A 21,923-nucleotide genomic window follows, 5' to 3' on the forward strand; every position below is an offset into this window, starting at 1 on the left:
TAGAAGCGTTTCACACTGACCGCAGCAAGTACATATGGTGCTCAGTGTACCAAAGTGTTCAAGCGTGAAATATGGACTTCGTTTACAAGTGACATGCCGCGTAAAACTCAGGAGTAGTGGGTGTCGAAACTATAACACACATTCAGTTTAGGTGGATGGACCGCTGTATTGTCTGTTTTGGTTCGCACATTTTCCACGTACTGGCAATGTATCATGCAGATGTCCAATTAGAAAACGTTACTTCGGGTGATTTTTTATTGATTATTGGAGCTGTATACCTAATGCATATTTGTATACCGTATTTGCATTTTATCAATAACTTTAATGATTTTTCATGCCGGACGTGTGTACATTATGAGCTACCAGTATTCCAGATTATTCCTCTTCTGCTATTGCTCGGTTGAAATCGGGGTGGATGTCAACTTTATTTTCATCGAAATTGTGGATTCAGCTGTCAAATCCCGTGATTTTTAAAACCCATTTTGGAGGCCGTCAGTAATCCTCCAGCCATGTATGTTAAACGTTTCCTTACTTATTTGGCATCGGGAGTTTTCGTACTATGCCACTGCCAAAAACTGGCGTCGAAAACGACTACCGACGGTAAACAGCAAGGCGAACCTGAGTCCTATGCGCGCCGCTTAGCTCTGGCGGAGAACGATAGCTACGTTCTGGAGTGGAGCTACACCGTGGAGGACGTGGTGTTCAGGGTAAGAGCCAAGACGTTAGGCTGGGTCGGCCTGGGCTTCTCTCCAAGCGGTGGCATGAAGGGAGCAGACTTGGTCATCGGTTGGGTACAGGATGGAGAAGCCTACTTGACGGTAAGAATAACGACAACAAACTGGCAGCAACTTTTCCATTTTTTTCAGGTCGCAATTCTAGTTTTTGCTTAATGTGTCCGCATTTTCCATTATAATACTTTTATCCACTTCATTTGAATTGCTTAAAATGAAACAAAAAAGATATTTCCAACAACGAGGACATGACTCAAAGTGATCTATGGATAAACCATAATCAAATTTTTAAAAAGCCAAAAGTTTTTTTGAGGTAAACAGAAGGCCTTCATTCGACATTATGTTTTGAATTGTGCCATATCCGACTATTACCCAGTCGTTTAAATTTACAATTCACTCCTTGTATCGCTCCATGTATCACTCCATGTATCACACTGATATTTACTTATTAAAGCCGACTGGTGCAAGCATTTGGAGTTGCCCCTCAACGGGGCACGTTTTTAAAATAGCATATATGGGAGGGGTGTTTTCGGGAGACTATCATTTCCTCCCCCTCCCAAAACGCGAAAAAGCCCCAGCATTTAGCCTAATGCACCACTTTTTGAAAGCCACGATAGTTCACCTAAATAAATTCTCAAATTTTCGGCCCCCCTAAAAATGTACCCCTCGAAAATTTCCTGTAATATTTTTCCCTGTTGCTGTAAATTTGATGTGATTGTATTTTTTATTTAAAGGTGTATGATTTTTGACGGCCCCAAATGATCAGCTATAGCTGGATGGGCTACCCTCTAAAGATGGTTAAATATATAAATAAATGAATAAAATGTACTTCTGGTCCTTCTTTGCTTTTCTACCGCCTTTGTTATTCGATTCAGGTATATTTATATTCCTTATATTTGCCAGTGAAAATATACCGTAAGGACATCATCTGTGTCCGTTCAATATGGACGATTCACAATAGTTTGCCTCGAAGAGTTTGCAACGCGTTGGCCAATCACAATGCACGAAATCTGTCAACCCTTTCCAAACGCGCACATTGGGTCGACCGATTTCGCGAATCGTGATTGGCCAATGCGTTGCAAACACTTGGAGATGCACTATTGTGAATCGCCCATATTAGATTACCCTTTTTAAAATTAATTTATTGTCGAACTGGTGCACTGCGGCGGCTATGTTTTATAAGAGTGATGCATTTTTTTAATTTTTTTTTAATCTTCATGAATAGGATCGCTTTGCCAGAGCAAACGAGCAGCCACAGAAGGACAATCATCAGGACTACGAGTTGCTGAGCGGTGAGGAAGCGAACCAGCACACCACACTGGTCTTTAGGAGAAAACTCAACACATCTGATTGTCAGGATATGGTTCTTAAGGTGCGAATAATAGCTATGAAATCAGAACACGAAACGAGTACTGTGCTTCATTAACCCTCAACGCCCACCAGTCAACCCCCCCCCCAAAAATGCAAGGATCGAGTTTCCATTCAGACCATTCACATCTTTAGGAAGACTGGTCTTGGTCGCCAATAGCCTCAGAATCCGAATCTAAGTTGCAAAAACGAATTTAAACACTTTTTGTACCGGTAGGGCCTACCCACTTTTAAGCCACGACACGTTAATTATATCTAGTGTAAGTAATATGAACATTTTGTGGGTAAAACGTGATAAAAATGGACACCAGAAGTGCTAAGAAATGTGCTACACTCTAGGCACCCGTCTGTTTACAAACAATGTATCAGGAGAACCTCCGCATCCATACTCCACATTTTGTATATCCACTTTTTGAAACTATCATGTTTATGCATTCATATAAATAATCTTACAATATCCTCGTCAAGATGTGTTAAAAACTGGGTACTTGTGTGTTAAGAAAAGGTTAAAACTTTAAGCACCAAGTGTAACAGCCCGTGTTCTTTAAATACCAACATAATCCCGTGACCTCCCCCCCCCCGGATACTTCACTTGACTGAAATAACACGTATTCTACGAAGGGGAAATCATTGAATGATTTTTTCGACGTAGTTTGGCGCTTTCATATTCACCTAAATGTGAGATCGTGGGACAGGAAGTGTCGTCGGTGCATTGATAATATCCATTGTTCGCACGTGAAAACTAATGCTGCAGCCTCATTCAGGCACAATACCAATCAATGCCACCAAACACCTTTTCACATAATAGAAGTTGTGGATGACAACAGCTTCGGGAACGATGCATCACAGAACACAAAACGCACTGTTTTGCTTGACGACAAAATATAAAGGGACATCAACTCATGCCAGTCAAGAAGGGACTTCCTCGGCATGGCAAAGGGCAGCATTTTTATCCTAGCTTCATGAAAACAAGAAGAGTATAGATCAACCCTTTGTGTAGCTTAACAGTACAGGTTTTTACCCGTAGCATGTCTCGATTAAAGACAACGCGTAATTGAGCAATACACGATTGACGGGGCAGTACTGCATCCGCGTGACCTCTTTCCGGGCGGCATTTTTGTTACGCAGCACGCTGGGTAACCCGACTTGAATTAAGGCTATTATCGCGCCATTTAACAATCAGGGCATCTCAACAGGGGAAACTTTCTCGAGATTTTTAAGACTAGTCACGTTTCAAGAGCCATATTCCTATACGAAAGTACGTGGGTATCATTTGACATTTGTGTAACAAAAAATTTTAAAATAGAAAAAAAAAATTGCTTCCGAGCCAGTGCAGCATCCGCGTGCTGTCACTTCAGCAGAAAGGAGAAAGGAGCGCTCTCGTGGTTGTGTTCATACATAGCATTCAAACCCCGTGGAAGCCCACATAATGTAGGGTGCAATGGCGTAGTGTGGACTCCTACACGTCAATACAATGTCCCCCCTCTCTGAAAAACAGTTTCAGAGGCATTTTGGGGTCTAGTTTATCTGTGGCAAAATGAAGAGGAACAGTCCAAGAAATCATCAAAAATCCAGCTCGAAGGAGTTATCCTAGATAGAGAAGAAGCATTTTCCTCAAGTTTCCTTTACCGCAGGAGAACAAAGGAATGTCCACACTTTGTATGTGAAACAGGGGACATGTTTCGACATGTGCAATCTAGTATATACAATGGAACAAACTCTTAGAATGCAGTAAATTATCCTCATTTGCAATATACGGGTAAATTTGTCGGTGTGAAAGCAGTGTTCTGGTTTTACCTGTCAACCTTTTCCCCATCTTGCCAATTTTGGACTGTAGTCTGGAACAACTCGTCTGCTCTGGTCATATCACGAAGACGACCCGAGCAGCGCAGACGGACCGTCTTACCATGGACCTGTTCACCGTGGCACGCGCTCCGTGCTGCTGCTCGCTCAAGACTTCTCCAAGAAACTCAACATGCCTGCTGACGTCAAAACGCACGAATTTCTCAATTTAAATGTAAGTTCCGAGAGTCAAAGTACGGGCGAATTGAGTATATTTCTATTTGAGGTTTGATTTAGACATGCCCAAATGAAACCCAGTGATTATAATTGTGAACTGTGTTGATATTAAATGTGCGTGAAAAAATTAGGTATAGTTCAGTCAGCATCAAGCAGGGCCTATGCTGAGGTGTTAAGTAGTCACCTTTATGTCTGTGTAACACATGTGAATTCGAAACGCTGGGGGTGGACACCACGGTACCAGACTGCTGTTTGTGAGAAAGTGATTTAGGTAAACGTTGCATGCTGCACCTGAAATTTGCATTAAACAATCAGCGTTTTGTGCTGTTTGTTTTCATTGCCATTTTGCACTTCTGACTGTTGGAAAGAAAATCCAAAATATCTAAAATCAACATTTAATGTTTCCTATTACCAAATAGTGGGAGTGATCCAATGGACCCAGTCCTGCGGCCAAAACGTGATGGAGGCATTAGCCCTTAATCTCCCGCCCCACTCTCCATTTACCACAATGCTCTTGTTCCACGAAACGCATGTATATGTTTGCTCACCATTTGGTGACTATTAAATACGCATTTTGTACATGGCTTTTTTAAAAGAAAGTTCTCCAATTTTATGTTTGCTTTGTAATTTTATTTCAAAATGCAATCTACAGGGTGGATCCTAAAAAACGGAACCCAGATATTACTGCTAATTGTAACAGATTGTAACAGAAAGTTGGGCTTGTGTGAATCTAAGAGAGGCATCATCTGTTAGGTTTGAATCTCCTCTTTGAAATGACACCTCGATCATATCAATACGTTCACGGTTGATTCAGCTATGACCAATTTTCTGAGAGGGTCCACTTAATCGCACCACTTCTCATTCATGTTTTTTGTGGTGTCAATTTGTCACAGAGTGAAAGGCTATTAAGTCAAAGATAGTTAGAGGTGCTTCCTTCACGCTGGTATTTGCGAACTGATGTTCCCAGGGCGTGCTGTTCGAACCTCGCAGATTATATGGAATATAGATAGGAAAGGGGTTGTGATGGGCAGTGAACCACGAGCACGGTCTTATGTGGAAGTCGTAGTGTGAAACCCTGCTACCTTCTTGACACGCGATCGACTTTTTTATACACCTCACTGTAATATCTTTATTGATGAAATATAATTATGATGTCCTTTCAGTCCGTGCTTAGCACTCAAGTAACCTTCATTGGTCTTTATCACTGTCTCCTTCGTTTACTTTATGTAGGTGCGACCTCTGCGACAGCCTCAAACTCTCTATTGGTGTACTATCCTGCAATTTCCGAAGGTTGATTCAAGACATCACATAATCAGGGTGAGCGAAATCCATTCCCTCCATTTTCTATGTACACATGTACCGTAATTCATGTATATAAAGGGAAGGGGTAAAGTACATTCATGTGTACAAGAGTTTTTTCAGGATCGTGCCCGATGGAAATGTAAAATCAACACTCTGGCATCTTCCCGCCTCTGGGTATAGGCCTATTAAATCGGCGAGTGGGCAGGGGTGGAGGATGACACAAATTGAGGGCGCTGTTCGTAATAGGCCTACAGTATGTACATCTTTTATTCATTTGCAAAATTACGTGCGCTGATAATAATTTTGCACCTGTGCTGTCGAGGTTTTGACCCATACACGCTGACCTCCATTTTGGCTTTTGGAAATTTCAAAATGGCTTAGCGATGCATACTGGCTCTCACTTCTAAATGAGGGATAACACCTCCAGCCGTCGTTGCTCATCGGATGAATGCCTGAACAAATCTTGTGTGATGGAGAGTCTTCGAAGGGCCCGTGGCGGACGGGGGGGGGAGAATGTGCCAAAACTTTGGCAACGGTTCAACCATATTCCTTTTCGGTTGAGGATTCTGTTCAGGATAGGGAAAACACGAGAATCTTTTTAGACAAAACCTCGATGTCCCTACCTCAGCCAAAACCGATGCCGTGACTATGATACAATAACTATTATGAGTCCCACTGTCACTAGTCAAAATAATCCGACTTTTATTGCGAATGCCCGAACTCTTTGCACAGCCACAGTTCGGTCCCTGCATCATTTCTACACTGTAAAAGGCGTAGCCGTTTTTGATTGTAAATTTCACATGAAGCACACAGCATCCCTTTGTAACCCTTAATAGGTTAAGCTGCACAGACGGGACGTAAATGGAGATAGACTGTCCATTTTCAGGGGAGAAATAGTCAAGTCCCATTTTGTTACTGGAAATGCCGGTCTTTTTTTAAAAATACTATTTCATTTTAGTACGAGCCAGTGTTGACGCCGGGCAACGAGGATTTCGTTCACCATATGTTTGTTTACGCCTGCTACGCATCCCCTCCAGATGAGAAACTCTATACTTTCTCCGATGTCTGCTTGAAGCTTCCCAAGGATATTCAGAACTGCTTGTCAGTTGTCTTTGTTTGGAGCATCGGTGGTGGGGTAAGACAAGGGGAAGACCCCTTCCTTGTAGGGTATCTTTCTTTCTTTGGTTTAGTTCCTTTGTTTAGATCTTTTGCTCGACCTTAAACATCAGTATGAGAATAATTAAAAACAATCAATTCAGCAAGAGAAAGTTCCTCGGTTAGCTTATACGATGAAAGGTTTGTCTTGCTCCTTTTTCCCGTAGACTGTGTTCAAGACAAATGCTACGACGTGTTTATCCGTAATTACTGTTCTCTGCGAAATGATAATCTGTACGATTAGGGCTTTCATCGTATTTGGCCCCGTGTCGTATCAAGGTCCTTGAAGAGGAAGTCGGTTTCGGTCTAAACATGATTTCCACAATTGCCCCCCCCCCCAAAAAAAACGGTATGTCCACAGGGATGAATGCTTTTCCACTCAGAAACGTTACTGAAGTATTTTAGCCAAAGTTCACTCAATCGTGACTATAAAATACAAATTGTCACAATGTGGTCGGTGTTGCATGTTGTCCACGCCGAGTTTGTTTTTACACTCTTGTGGTTACGCAATATACTTAAGTTTTCACAACCAATGTCGTCACATCAAATGGCCAAGCGGTTAAGCTTGGTGGGAAAGAGACCTAGATTGTGTAGGTTCGAATCTCAGCGGTGTCTTTTTAGTTTTTTTCAGCGAGGGCGTTATGTCACCAACACTATAAAGCATATAGTTTTCCGTTCTCAAATACCAACGGTATCTTAGCCTAATGGATAAGCTCTACTGCTGGGACTGTCCGCGAAGTCCAGGTGAGCGCCTTAGTACAGGTTCGAGACGTATGGCCGACTCGGCGGCCAGGGCTTAGGGGCTTGTCTCGTTTCCTCCCTTGCATGGCCGCTCGAACCCTTTTGGGTTAAATGGATGGACAGGGAGGAAGTGTGGTGGGCCGGGAACCCCGAGAACCCAGAAGAGTCCTATATGGAAGCCGGTAACTGCGATTTGTAGCGAATTTCAGGAGTCCGTGCGCCTGAATGCTTGGTCAACACCGCATAACTTTTTCTTTTTTCTTCTTTTTACTTATTCATTTTTTTTAGTAATTTCTTTTTGGGGGAGGGGGGTCTTAAAAGTATGGAAAGTACAGCCGATATGCTGATCTTTGGCCAAAGCTTTTATGATAATGGACAGTTTGGCAAAATGGGAATTTTAAGTTGCACATGGGGAATTTAGTGGAAAGGGTTACACTTAAGTCTAGGAAAAGAGGACATAGAGGATGTAACACGCCAAGGTAGGAATGGGAGTTTTATGGATATGTTGTTATGCTTATGGATTGTTAAGCTTACTCTGAAACTTGCCGAATCCTACCTTCTCTTATTCACAGTAAGCCTTTCTTCAGAGACATAGGGCACTGGGCGCACTGAATAGAACAGATTTGCGGGGCAGGTCTTGAAACGCATTGATCTTGGTACTGAAATCTTTTGTCTATACCCCCCAAATAAGTTTTATAGTTCTGCGTGTTCAAAATTACCTATTACACCACTCATGCCAGTTTCACATGAAGTGATTCTTTTGTTATAACGGAACACTCAAGTTTCGATTTAATAACTGCCGTCAAAAATCCCATCATGCTGTAAAGAGTAAAAATACAAAATAAAAAAATATGAATAAATAAAAAATAAAAAGAAAACTAGAATAAAAAACCAAAAGCGGTCTTTTAAAAGACTATTTCAAATCCCAGACATATCCAGTTTGGGGTCTACGGATGCATGCAAAATGGGATTGTTGTTGTTTTGTTTTAAAAAAAACATGAAAAGGAGTTTTAATCAGTAAAAGCATCTTAATCGACCTCAACAGAAAGTGTCATTTTGGAAGAGTAGTTAGCGCTTTCAATTTCGATCAAAAGGGCAACATGATAGAGGGGGGTATTCCGCCCTCGCCCGGCACCCATGATGGATGCACTATTCTTGCAAACATTTACGGGCGATTCACAGTTTGGTGGGCCACCAAGGAGGCATACAGCAAGGAGAGGCGAATTTCTCACTTCACAGTCCACAACTTTCTGGTCTAATTCCCTGACCTGGAGATTCCTGACTTCTGCTGATAAAATCTTTTGTCAGGTATTGCCACCCATTAAATATGATTTATGACACAATATATCCGGAATAAGCAGGGAGTCGTATTTTTTGTTAGAGCTATTTCATTTCATATATTTCATTTGAATGATGAACTTACATAATACACAAGGACAAAAAATAGACAGAAATGACATTAAGACATAAAATGGAACAATTTTTAATTAACCAGTCCTCAACGTTTCCCGGAAGAAAACTTCATAGGAGTAGGCATTGCTGTTCCGGTTGGCATTGGCGTAAATCTGTGCGGGAAATGGAGGGGGTGAAGGACTGGGAAAGATGAGGGATAACTTGCCTGGCCATGGAAATTTCAATAGCGGGGGGGGGGCGCCATACGCACTATATAGGGGGCAATGTTTATGATAAAGACGTACATCTATACCGTGTACCACATTTATGCAGAATCTTACATCAGAATGGCATAATATGGCTTTTAAAGGTTTTTGTCCTTTTTAGAGATAGTGCTAACATTTGCGTTGTTGGGAAATCCTAAAACATCTTTACAGTCTGCTTTAATTTCTTGCTCATCACAGAAATATTTGGGGGGGGGGGAATTCAATGGCCCTTCCCCCACCTCAAAAAGTGGGGGATGCATGTATATAACCCCATCCCCAGGATTTACGCCCATGCATGTCGGTCACTAGCTTAGACGCGGCTCAGAGTTTATATTTGAATGCAAACGAGCCACACCGAGAGTTCCTCCTCAAGCGTAAACTAAAAAAATTCGAAAATTTACTGCCGTTAATACATCTAGTATGACACTCTTTAAATGTTTCTTACTTGGACACAACTGCCGAAAATTCCCGACCATCAACGGTACAATCCGAATGTATTGATTTCAAGAAGAAATAGAGGGTTCTGACCGATCGGGAATTCTGTGTTGGAATGAAAGAGGAGTTGATCCATTTTAATTACACATTTTGGAATAATCTATCCCAACCCTCACACTCAAAAATGCCCCAAATTTGGATCGATTCCAAAATACTTGCAGCGGATTTTCTCCCCTTGTAACTCCTCTAGCTCAGCGCGCAACACGCTGGCTCTTAATTAATTAAGGATGCGGCCAGCGCCGTTTGGCCAGAGGGTGAGATCAAGAGGAGGGATGGGAGAAAACATGAGGCCGGGAAGCTCACGGCCACAATAAATACATGCAAGTTGTTGGAGAGATTGAAACATCAACTTGAATGGACTCCGAGTCAAGTGGCACACACAAGGGACACTTGAAAAGGGAGAGTCACAGTAGAAGCAGAGAACGATTGTAACTACATGTGCCAAGTTTATTTCAGAATGCATACCAGTGCTACATGTTTTGATACAAGTATACGATAGGGCATCATTCTGTGCAATTTATTTTAAGTACTGTAAGATACTTTCGTATGACAGTGGTAACCGATAAATCTGGTGCATGGTGTCGAACCACAAGAACACACCCTCCTCAGACAACCAAAATTGATAATCATTTGTAACAGGAAATATACACGTACAGTGTGCAATGAAGTCACACATTTAATTCAAAATGTTACTTTCGGATCAGAAGTTACATTAAACTGGCGGTTCTTCTCAGTGGTAATATAGTTAAAAACAATTACATGGGTGAAACTTTTTTCTGGACTTCAGTTTGTTGGAAAAAAGTTACTCTGTTGAAGCACAACGCCACCCGCCTAAAATGGGGCACAACGTTGGGAAGTTGCGAAACTAAAGTCCCAAGGAATTATAAGTTTGTGTATTGAGTACAATTCACGCACTAGTTACAAAGGAAAGTAGTCATCTACTATTCAAAACAATATTCTGATAGGACATGCAAAAAAAGGCGATTTCTGCCTAATCAAATCTTTTGAAATCTGAACTAAATCACTTGTTTTTTAAACATGAGGAAGTCTTTGAATTTATTTATGATCCGTTTAAGAGTCTGAGAGCTCGTATAATTTGTACCAAATCTTTCAGTTATTGACCTTTTCAAAAACCACAAATTCAACACTGCAAAGGATCAAATAATGTCAAGGCCTGCAACAAATCTACGAACAATTTATTTCATGCCCTTTTAGATGTCGAGTGCTTGGACTTGGGCAAGTATGGAACTGTTGGTTTTAAAAAATCTTTCAAAATTACAAACTCTATCTTGAAAAAATAAACAAAGTGATGATTCCCAGATTTTCAAAAACTCTAAGCATTTATTTAATGCCCATTTAAGATTTTCAATGTTTACTCTTTCCTGAAGTCTTCGAATTTTTACTCTTTCAAAACCACATTCAATAACACACACAAACATCTTAGACACTGGTACCGTGCCCAGGGCTGCAACTCAAAATTCAAAGATGTAACACACATGTAAACATGTAGTCACTTTCCAGGCTCTGTAGTGACAATATTCTGTGCCAGATACAGAGCCTATGGTAATACCAGCAGTTATTTCTCATTTTAGACAGGTTTGAATGAAAAACATCAGGTTCACCTTGTAAACAAAAGTACTGGAGTGTTCAAATCACTGATTACATTTCATCAAAATGAGCTACACATATTGGACTGAAGTTTCTGTTTAGGGTAACAGTGTTACAACATTGTCAATGTTTCAATCGCTTCACTGGCTTTCTTCGACCTACTTTTTGCTTTCTCAGACATTTTCCACTGTTTGGATTAAACAGAGGCGCCTTAACATTGCACAGCGCTGCAACGAGTTTTACAATCATAGGGGCACAGTCTCGTAGGGATTGCGGGATTTGATGTTTCAGGATCTGCCAACGTTTGACGTGCCGAATTGCCCTCTCTGCACGAACGCGAAGACGTGCAATCTGTCTGGAAAGCCCAATCTCGTTGACATTAAGTCTCTTTCCTTTTCCACAATGCTGCTCTCTTGCCAACGGTGGCACTATGAGTGTTACCTTTTTCCTTCGAAGTGCGTTCTCTACGTGGAAGCTTTGATTAGCCATTACTCCGTCGCCGTCATCGAGTTTGTCTATCAGCCCGCTCTGTTCGATCAAGTACTTCTCAGACACATTTCCCGACCACAGATCTGACACAAATGTGAATGCACCAGATGGTGAGACTCCAAATAACACCTTACACGTGCTGTGGCTGTTGTACTGGCAGTGCGTTTGACGTCGTTTGTCTTTATTTTGTGGTCGATCAATGAGGAACTTGGAACAGTCTAACACTACACGTGTGTTGGGAAATGCTGCCTTAAAGGCCAACGGCATCCGCCCTCTGATGTAAGCTTGAGATGGCCACACGAGCAGTGCTGGTACCAGAGTTTGGTGCAAGTAGGAAATCCAGGTGATGGTGACCGTTGCGACTGTCGACCTACTCACGTGGAACAGGTCTGCCAGAAGGAGGAGAGGCAAGTTTAGTCGCAGTCTGATGAGCGTCATGAGAAACTGGAGAAATAGTGGGAGCTGATGCCGTCTGCTCGGGCGTCGTTTCCCACTTTGTTCGTGGTCATGTTCCTCTGTGTTTGCACTGGTCCTCTTCCAATATTGTAAACGATCAACACCATCGCTGATAGAATCGAAAATTCCTGAAGGAAAAGAAAATAATGTGTAAAATGTGAGTGAAACAAAAGAATAGGTAATTTGGTCACAAGGTTTGGAGCAAGGGCAGGACATTTTCTTTACTTAATGCAGTTTTCACCACCAAGTTGCACCCAAATCATGTGGTCCACCTGTCGTTCAGCACAACTCGGCCTATTTTGGTACGAAGGTTACTTGGCCATTTTCCACCGTGTGTTATTTACCTTCTACAATGGTAGCTTATTAATGTTTTCACTTCCTATCCTGAAGATTTAATGGCTTGAATTCATGCATGGAGCGTAATGTGGTCCATGGTGTTTGTCTCAGAAAGTAAGAAAGAGAGCACTAAATCAAAAGGTTTTGTTTCTGTTTAGATTCTGTTTAGACTTCCTGCAGCCCCTCTCAACCTGTTTTAAAAGAGATGAAAAGAACAGGTCTGAATATTGTTCAGACCTTTGTAGAGAATCTTAGTTCCTCTCGCTATGTACCAGTATACAGGTTTATCATTTTTTTGGTAAACAACTAATATAATGAAACTTACCCAGAAGAATGCTCTTGGAAGTTAATCCTGTGTAGAATTTGACCTTCTCATCCGTCTCAGTAGCATAATCTACCACAGCTTGCCCTGGGAGTGGCTGAGGAGGTGACCGGGCCTGACGTTCCAGTGCTGTAATATCATTCATCGTCATGACAGTCTGAACACTCTGATCAATCATCAAAGCTGGCGATGGGGTGCAGAGGTAGTCGTGATCCATGGGCTGTGGAGCCTCGGCCCAAAACAGAGGCTCCATACCTGTGTACAGATACAAATTGCATGACTTATGAGCACTGGTTGGGGATCAGTATCATACATGTATTGTGATATGATTGCATTGAGTTGGAGAAAATCAGAAACTCTAGTTTTCAGAAAGTCAGAACACAGGCCTGTAAATATCAAAATTTGGAACAATTTACTAGAAGCATAGTAACATATAAGTGAACATTTTCCTGAAGCCTGATCAATAGATCACAGCTTTTCTTTATAAAATTGTAATCCAGGTCAGCACTAATAATATATATAAGCCCTAACAAATGATGTCTTGATCTACAAATGATCAAGTCACAAAAAGATCATTTGATTCAGAAATAAAAGTACCCTTAAGCATCAATGTGAAATTAGTTATTCCTTGATCGATGTTCAACATTCAATGTTGAGCAAGTAACCATTTGATATTCAACACTAAATAAGTAACAGTTTAACATTTGGCAATCTCTAACAAAGCCATCGGCATATGAAGCATTCTGGTTGCAGCGAAAATGATTGAATGCAACAGGCATGACAGGGAAAAAAAAAAAGCTGTGCCCAAATGCACATGTATCCATTCACATGTAGCTTATTCACATTGGACATACATGTACCATTTCGTATGAAATACATGTACATGTATACAATTTAATTGAAATTCCATATATTTCAGTAAATCGAAACAATATACATGTACATAAAGCCCACGCCCAGGCATAAACTTAGTTTCAAAGTGTGTCTGTACTCTGTAGCAATACCAATGCCTCCAATTCAACCAGGGCAACACAGTTTTTCACGGTAGCAAATGGGAATTAAATACGCGTACATGTATCAAACCCCATGCAATGCTTTAAGATTATATCGAAGTTGATCTCACTGTTTTCTTCGACTGCCGATGACTCCTTGCGACCTGGGTCATGATTTCTTTCAGGGTCAAATGTGTCCTAAGATGTAGGGGGCACAGATTGTCTTTTGTCCCTTTTGTACTCCATAGATTTTAGGGGTGTGCATCCTTATCGCTCGCCAGGCTATCAAACGGTTACTTGCTCAACATGTTAAATGTCAAACAAGGAATAAGTCACTAACTGCACACTGCCCTCTGAAGCTGTAAATGAGGCTGTAACAAACGTAAAATTTTGTAAATTAACGTAAAATAATTTCCACTTACGTCCAACATTAATTCGGGTTGTTTCAGACGAGATCGTAACTGCCGGTTCACCTTCAACAGGTGGTACATTGTGAGTCTTCACTTCACATCTTGCCCCTAGTCCTACATCCACAGGATGGTACGCATCCAGCCCTGACCATGCTTTCTGAGCCTGCCTTGCCTGGTCAAGTTTCTGCAGAGCACGTAGGCTTAACGTGGTTCTTGCTTGAGCTCGTTGGGTTGTCTTCCTTCCTCCCCAGTTATTCCATTCAAAGTACTTGGGGTCACACATGGCATTTCCGTACATGTCTATGTCTTCTTCGTCAAAATGCCTGCTACAGAGCCTGGATCGTTTCGTGATGGTCAGCTGGTCTACGATTTTGCCATGTACTCTGCTTTTGCCTTCGCGCTTGATCAGGTTTTTCCATCTCAAGACAGCAGCGGCATCCTTTCGGGGCCACTTAACCCACCTTATATCTATCATCCATGGGTATTTCGAGATTTTTTTGAGTTTAGATGAGTGTGCCTGGCATTCTGAAGCTTCACAGAAGTAAACCATTGTTATCAGGTATTGATACAAGTGAAATAATCGCCCACAAAACACTACAATTCTCAACAACGTCAGTACATGCACGTACGTACGTATAGATATGATAAACATAATGCGTGGGCATGATGTCGACTTTTTCCCATCAGGCACCGCGTAATTTGGCCTCTCCCAGCTGTCCGCTTGGTGGCGCACGAACTGCGCTCCGCACTTCGTCTCCGTCTCGTGGAGGAAATCAAATCCCCGATTGTGGGCCTGAAGCGTTTAACTTAAATTGAAGTAGGCTGAATGTTTGGCTCTTTTGCATCTGTTGATGTTTTGTGGCACCTTCAGACTTACTATATATTGCGCTTACAACCTCAAAGTCAGGAAGTGAAAAAAAAACAGTTGAAGCATGAGATGGAGACCAAACGGTATTGGAAAACGCCGGCCTTAAGTCTTGAATTCTTCGTCCATTATGGACCAAGGACAAATCTGGAGGTAGTGGTGGAACGGGGATATGCCGCCCCCCCCGCCAAAAAAGCAACATGTTTTTAAAAAGGAAAGGAAATTATTTGGTCCATATCATCCCCATTATTTTAAATCGAGTGGAAAGCGTCCCCACAATTAGCCTCACCCATCATAAAGGCCACTCGGCGGAGGATAGGCCTACTACATGAAAAAGTCCATATTTTCGTCCCCCCCCCAAAAAAATACCCTCTGGGAGCTGAGCAAAACAATGGTCATAGAGCTATGTGTAGAGAGACTGTGCACTCAGGCTGGTAATAAATAATAGATTTCCTGCTCCATTTGTAAACTCTTGAGCTAACCCTCCAATGTGCTCTTAATTTTCCAGGCATTCGAATTTCCTGCTAACGTTGGCTACTCTGTCGGTGGGCCTGGTGATCCTCTCTTCCTTCGCATGGAGGTGCACTACGACAATCCTCGACTTCCAGATGGTAGGCTAAGCAAGAAAACGCAAGTTTGGATGTCTTTAAAAGACGAGCCACTGTTGCTTCAGCAACAACAGATGAACTTTTTTGTATAAGTTTAAGTTGCCGTGGAAGCTAGTAGTTCAAGTACAAGTAAAGTACACTGAGTCTAATGGGGTAAAATTTAAAGGCCTGCATGGAACTTGAAGCACTACGCAGAGGTATATCTGCCATGCTGTCCACATCCCAAAAGAGAGTTTCCGAGTTGGGAGGCTCTAAAACACAGAAAAAGCACTGCCTTTTTGGCATCTCCGTTTGTTTACATCATCTTGTGTCAATCAAATCATAAGGTGCTATCGCAGTGCTGTATAACGTCGCATGTCCACTGTTTTCTGTATGGCACTTCAAGCTTCAGTGCACGAAAGTAGTGCCAGTGAATGCAAGGATCACAGGCAATACAGGCAATTCACAAAAGTGCGCTTCCAAGAGTTTGCAACGCGTTGGCCAATCAGAAGGGGCGAAATTTGTCAACCATTTCCAAACGCGCATTGGGTGGACAAATTTCGCGCACTGTGATTGGCCAAAGCGTTGCAAACTCTTGGAGGCCCACTATTGTGAAACGCCTGTATTGTTTTCCCAGAAGATTGAACAGATAAGAAGCTGGGGAAGGTATTGAAATGTAAATAGCGACAAGGCCGTGGAAACCGGGCCTCTCTTTCTTTAGTGGAGTGTTTCAGTCCCTCAGTCATGCCGAGGCTCTTAAAAGAACCAGCAGGATCGAAGTTTATGGGCAGTGTGTAGACTAGGCTGTGTTCACTGTTACATGTAATGTAATTCATGTTCCCCGCTCTCCTACACACACGAAATAAAAATTAAATGGCGTAAGGCCAGAAAAATATCACTTTCTTTTCCAGAAAAGTTGTTGTGTAATGTGATTTTTTGCTCTTTTCTTGGGACAGATTTTCTGGACAGCTCTGGATTCCGGTTCTATTACACGCCTAGCCTTCGGCAACACAACGCGGGCATGTTTATAGTGGGAGTCTTCTCCATGTGGTGGATGATTATCCCGCCAAAACAAAAAAAGTTCATCCTGAAAGGGTGGTGTCTGGAGGAATGCACTGAAATGGTATTACACAGTGACGAGAATCCTGTTTATGAGTGATAAAGGAAGCATTTTCAGAGCATCAGTCGTTAGAAATTGTTTGAATGTGTCCCAAATTTGGTTTCTTTTCAAATTGTTCTTTAAATCAGACTTTCTCTGTTCTTGATCTCTTGTTTTTACAAGTACTTCCCTCCCGAAGGAATCAAGGTGTTTGCAGCATTTGCACATACACACCTCACTGGTAAGTCTTCTTTTATACTGATGCATCACGTACCACATCACGTATTTAATTATTTAATTAAAACGTGTCATGTCACGGTGAAACTGACAAATTTAACCAGGAAGGATTCACGAAGTGTCTCTTGGTTGACAGCCGATTCAACTTATCACCTGATAACTGTCTGAGGTGTTACTTTCCGTAAAGTTTCCCCTCAAAATAAGCTCATCAAGGTGCTGCACATTATGTGATTGTGTTTCATATATAGAGGTATATTTTTGTTACAAATTTATTGAAAATAAGGTGCTTTTTCATTTCAGGTTCGCTCGATAGTTCAAGCATTCCTTAATTTCACTAGTTTCACTAGTCTGAAAATAATTTAAGATTCGAAATTAATCTTTGGACCCCGTTGCGCTTTAGACAATGTCGAGCATTAACTGTCCATTCAGACATATTCATTATAATTGTTTACAACCGGTGTCGATTCACAGGCGACAAGTTTAAGTTTCGTCAGTTTCGAAATGGCAAGCTCGTCGACGAAATCCTTAGCGAGGAATATTTTGACAGCGAATTTCAGGTACATAGTGTTTGTTTGTTGGTTGGTTGGGTTGTTTGCTTGTTTGTTTTTGTTTTTGTTGTTTTGTTTTGTTTTTTGTTTTTTGGCAACGCATGTCTGTACCTCGCAGAACCGGTGTGCCCGGCCCGCCGGATCCTAACTATGCATTCTTTGTAGGCTATGTGTAAAGAACATGAACTCAAAAAAGGCCCGAACTTGAATGCATATGAAAGAGTACACTTCTGACGTTTATTTTGGAGTCCAGTAAATCGGACTTTGTCGTATACTTTATGTATAGCCAAACTGCAATATATGCTTATTATCAACATTTCTGTACACTTCGGTCAAAGAAACAACTTAATTGAGTTTGGAGAATTCCCAACGGTAAAGCCAGTGCAATTACTGACGAAGAACCTAACAAGTTTTAAACTCTAACCCCCAGGGTGTATGGGAATATGTAAAGTGGGCTTCAACGCACATTACCCTCGCGAAAATCATGTGATAATCGCGCAGATTTTGTACCCATACAAAGTATTGGAAGAGCTCTGGGTCTGTCTGACGAACACTAGGGATCTATCAATGACAAGAAGAACACTTTCACACTACACCAGCAATCGTGAGGTATGGATCCATGCGATTTCATCACAAGGAAGCCCTGTTTTCAGCTCTCGGTGTGAAAAGGGCCTTTTTAAAAATAGATTTTATAATACTAATCAAACGATTTTTCATTTCGTTGCTGAAAGACTTTTTTAATTTTTTGTAATAACGATTTTGTTGTTGTCTTTGCTATGAACAGGAAATACAGCGACTTCAAAATGAGAAAACAATTATGCCGGTGAGTATTGACATATCACTGTAAACGAAATTAGTCTATTTGACTAATAACACTTAGTCCAGCTGTATGTTTAAAAAGACCAATGACTAACATTTATTAATCTAACAGGAGCCAAACATTATTCAACTTTGACCAACGTCAGTCACAGTTTTGAAATAGAAGTCATCCATAGACCCGACTTACCTATTATTAGTCATTTTGAGCAAAAAATGACCAACAGAGGTAACGTGACATGTCTCTTCAAGTTTTGTAAAAGAGGGACCCAGTGAACTAATGTTCTGCTGAATGACTTGTCTACGCCTGCAGAGGAGCATGAAATTGTGGGCTGAAACGATTCGCACAATAGTATTGCCAAGATGGTAGCAAAGATAGTTTCTGCACAGAGAAACGAAACGGAGAAAACAATTATCAGAAAACCCAAGCTTCAGCAGCTCCAAACACTTTTTCTTTAAAATTACAGAAAGTGCAGACGACACAAGTTTTTTTTCCAATTGTCACAAACAGTGTCTTTTTACTAATTGGTGTAGGAATGACGTTGTCTTCTCTGCTGAAGTGAATTGCTTGAAAGATCAATGTGTATACGCTTTTCCACATGACCTGCAATCGGTGGGTGTGAAGTACATGTACATGTATTTGGGAAATCCAGGTTTCACGCACGGTTTTCCCATCTCCGGCCCAAAATCATCAGGAGAAACTATACCAAGCTGCAGCAAAGGAGGGTGGGGTGGGACCAACTGGTGCCCCCTTTTAGGAGTTTTGCCCTTGTTACGCCACTGGGGAGGAGGAGGGAGAACAGGGAGAACAGGTTTGAGAGATTTTCAACACCCTTCCCAAATAATTGTTCGCACTACAAAGATGAAAACAAGTCACTGGTTAATGTTTTCATGAACAGGGTGATGTCTTAATGACAGAGTGTACATTCAAGACGACGGATAGGACTAATATAACATATGTAAGTTCAGGTTTCCTTTCGTAGATTCATTTCATTCACAAACAGCCTCAAACCACCCCTAATGAACATGTTTGAAAATAAACGGAAAGTGACCAAGTACTCTCCATAAGTATTATAAAAAAACAATATTTCAATATTTCTTTTGTGTCATAGTTAGAAGTATTTCACTTTTCATGACGTGGATCAGTGCTTTTAAAAGTGCATGGTTTTTTTTAAAGTTCTGTCCAACATTGATCAAATATCAACATCCTACACAAGTCTTTTCGCCAACACACATGTTCTTATTGAAAGTGTAAAAAAAAATAACTTGCACCGTAGATATTAAATCTTGTATAATGTGTCACCTCAAGTTACAGCAATGTACGTCAAATTCACGTACCTTTCCTTCCACAATAAAACTTCAATTCCCCACCAACATGTCAAAGTGTCCACGCCATGTTAGATATTAAAATCCGCTTTCCCTTGTCAGGGTGGATGGGGAAGAACCGACGAGATGTGCTTATCGGTGCCTTTTTACTACCCGAAAATTGACAATTTCGGAGATTGCACGTCCACCTCGCAGCCCGTGGAAGTACTGAAGCGTCTCGGCTACAAAAACGCAAGGTGTGACAATGGCTTCGCTTTAAACAGTTTGCATAAAGGTTCAACTAGAAGCAGACATCAAACAGACCAAAGCACTGAACTACTGGCCCTAAAAGAACATTTTTCCCGGATAATTTCAAAGCCTGCCCTCTACCAACAACCGGGCTGTCCAAACCCTGTTTTAAATTTTCTGGCAAGCATGTTAAGACACGCATAATATTTAGTACACCTGTGAAGTTTCAGTGGTCGGGAATAACCTTGTGTAAACTTTCGGTTGACTGAAATTTAAAAGTTTGAATGGGACTTAATTATCAGTTTGTGCTCATTTTTACATTGGCAAGGACCAAATTTACGAATGCGCACCGCTTCTACTTTTTGTGCATATGAGAGTTTGTTTCCAACATTCTGTGAGGGCTACGGAGGAACATGAGAACGATAGGTCCTCGAACAAACAAAAGTGCATTAATGAGACGTAAACAAATGAAGGCAACTTGGGCCAGTTGCATGCATGCATTTCCCCGTACTTGCACGTATAATGTTGCATTGTCTCAAACATAACCTATCATGACGCTTGGAATTTGCTGTAAACACCTTCATACAGTTGCTTACCACAACATCGGAATATTGATATTGCATATTATAAAGTTTTTAAAATTTATTTTCTTAATTTTGCCTCCGATACATTCCAGCGAATTGCCTGTGGAAATGGACCAGGACAGTACCATCAAGGCTTTCGAAAGTTTCAACTGGACAGATGCCACCTTTGTCTCGAAGTTCAAAACGGCTGTCGAAAAGGCCAACCTGTATTTTCGATGCGACAACGAAACAAGACTGGAGCAAATGGTAAAGTTGATGGCCTTTAATTAAGAATCGCTGAAAGTGTGGAAAGTCAGGTGATGAAGGGGAGATGTGTAAAGAAGGGGGGGGGATATTTCGTCAGTTAAGGCGTTAATGTGGATATGCTCTCCAACAGGTCATTTTCCCCCCATTATGTGCAAATCAGATAGGTAGCCTCCGTGTCAATCAGCGAGGGCCCCTCCTTATTTTACCGTGACCGACCCACTTTGACTTGTTAAATGAAAATATTACCTGACCCTTCTTTGTCTCTGTAGGACCCATTTGCTGAATGGAAGGCCCCTCAAGTTGAATATCCTGACGACCATGATGGATGCTGATGTAACAAGAATCGAATGGAGTCGAATTAGTATTGAATTGATTCAAAACACCGGCACAATGAAATAATTAAGCCAGTTATTATTACATGAGTTCTACGAGACTTCCACGTCGGCATTCAAATTACAGTATGATGAAAGTATTAAACAAAACAGGAAAAAAATTGTAAAGTAACTTAATTAAATTGTATATAAACCGTCAATATACAACGATACTTTTCCGACAAGGAGTTAACAGTAAACGACTATAAGTTGATAGGGAAGGATTTTTATATCTATTTGGGTCAACCGGTGCGGCTTATTCATGAAAACAAATTAATAATATCCTTTCTCCTATTGATTTCACACATTCCAAAGTTCCATCGTAGCTATTGTTATTTCAGGGGCGAAAAGAAAAGGTGTCGCCTGGGTTGAGGCGGTCGGAGGGTACGCTACAGCTGTACAGGCGTACGGATGACCAAGTAATAGAAGTGTTGAGTAATTTTCCCTAGTCCAGTGCAACCTTGTTTCACAGTCCATTGCATCATTTTGTGTTTGATCTAAGCAAAATGAAAGTTCTATAGTTGTAGCTAATGTGACTACTTTTGATTTTTTTCACCGCTAAGAAAAGTTAAGCCTTTAAGGCACATTATTACTGTTGCGATAGGAACATAGGAACTTATGTTTAGTAATGGTAAGCAAATAAAAATGACTTTGGTCAATTGAAATGCTTTTTATTACGGTTGTTTGAAAAATATTGAGGGCTAAGTTCCAGGAAATTTACCCTCCGACTGCTTTTCCGGCCAGTTTAGGCGCCTATGTATACTCTTTGACTTAATTAAAATTTTGATTTTGAGACACCGACATTTTTAACAAGTTGTTTGCTGCAATTTTTCTTCACAGACTGAGTTTAGTTAAACTAAGAGCGGATCCAGGGAAGGAGCCAACAGGGACTAACGGGGCCATGCCCCCATAAAAAATGAGAGCCATTTTTTTT

General features: G+C 41.2%; 2 protein-coding genes across 2 annotated transcripts; one reads left to right on the forward strand and one right to left on the reverse strand.

Annotated features, from left to right (window-relative positions):
- Positions 1–354: 354 nt before the first annotated feature.
- LOC110981444 (DBH-like monooxygenase protein 1) lies at positions 355–21,790 on the forward strand. Its single transcript, XM_022239023.2, has 14 exons — positions 355–818; positions 1,957–2,103; positions 3,937–4,116; positions 5,349–5,435; positions 6,379–6,555; positions 15,456–15,558; positions 16,491–16,657; positions 16,817–16,874; positions 17,342–17,427; positions 18,203–18,241; positions 19,134–19,193; positions 19,663–19,796; positions 20,465–20,618; positions 20,888–21,790. Exons 1-14 carry the CDS (start codon positions 510–512, stop codon positions 20,948–20,950), a joined length of 1,764 nt encoding a protein of 587 aa, XP_022094715.2. The 5' UTR covers positions 355–509; the 3' UTR covers positions 20,951–21,790.
- LOC110981443 (uncharacterized) lies at positions 9,892–14,969 on the reverse strand. Its single transcript, XM_022239022.2, has 3 exons — positions 14,095–14,969; positions 12,684–12,935; positions 9,892–12,150 (listed from the first exon to the last, which is right to left on the reverse strand). Exons 1-3 carry the CDS (start codon positions 14,732–14,734, stop codon positions 11,201–11,203), a joined length of 1,842 nt encoding a protein of 613 aa, XP_022094714.2. The 5' UTR covers positions 14,735–14,969; the 3' UTR covers positions 9,892–11,200.
- Positions 21,791–21,923: the final 133 nt, after the last annotated feature.

This window comes from Acanthaster planci, linkage group LG01 (genome assembly GCF_054643075.1).
Source record: "Acanthaster planci isolate LZ-2023a linkage group LG01, COTS_SCS, whole genome shotgun sequence".
NCBI lineage: Eukaryota > Metazoa > Echinodermata > Asteroidea > Valvatida > Acanthasteridae > Acanthaster > Acanthaster planci.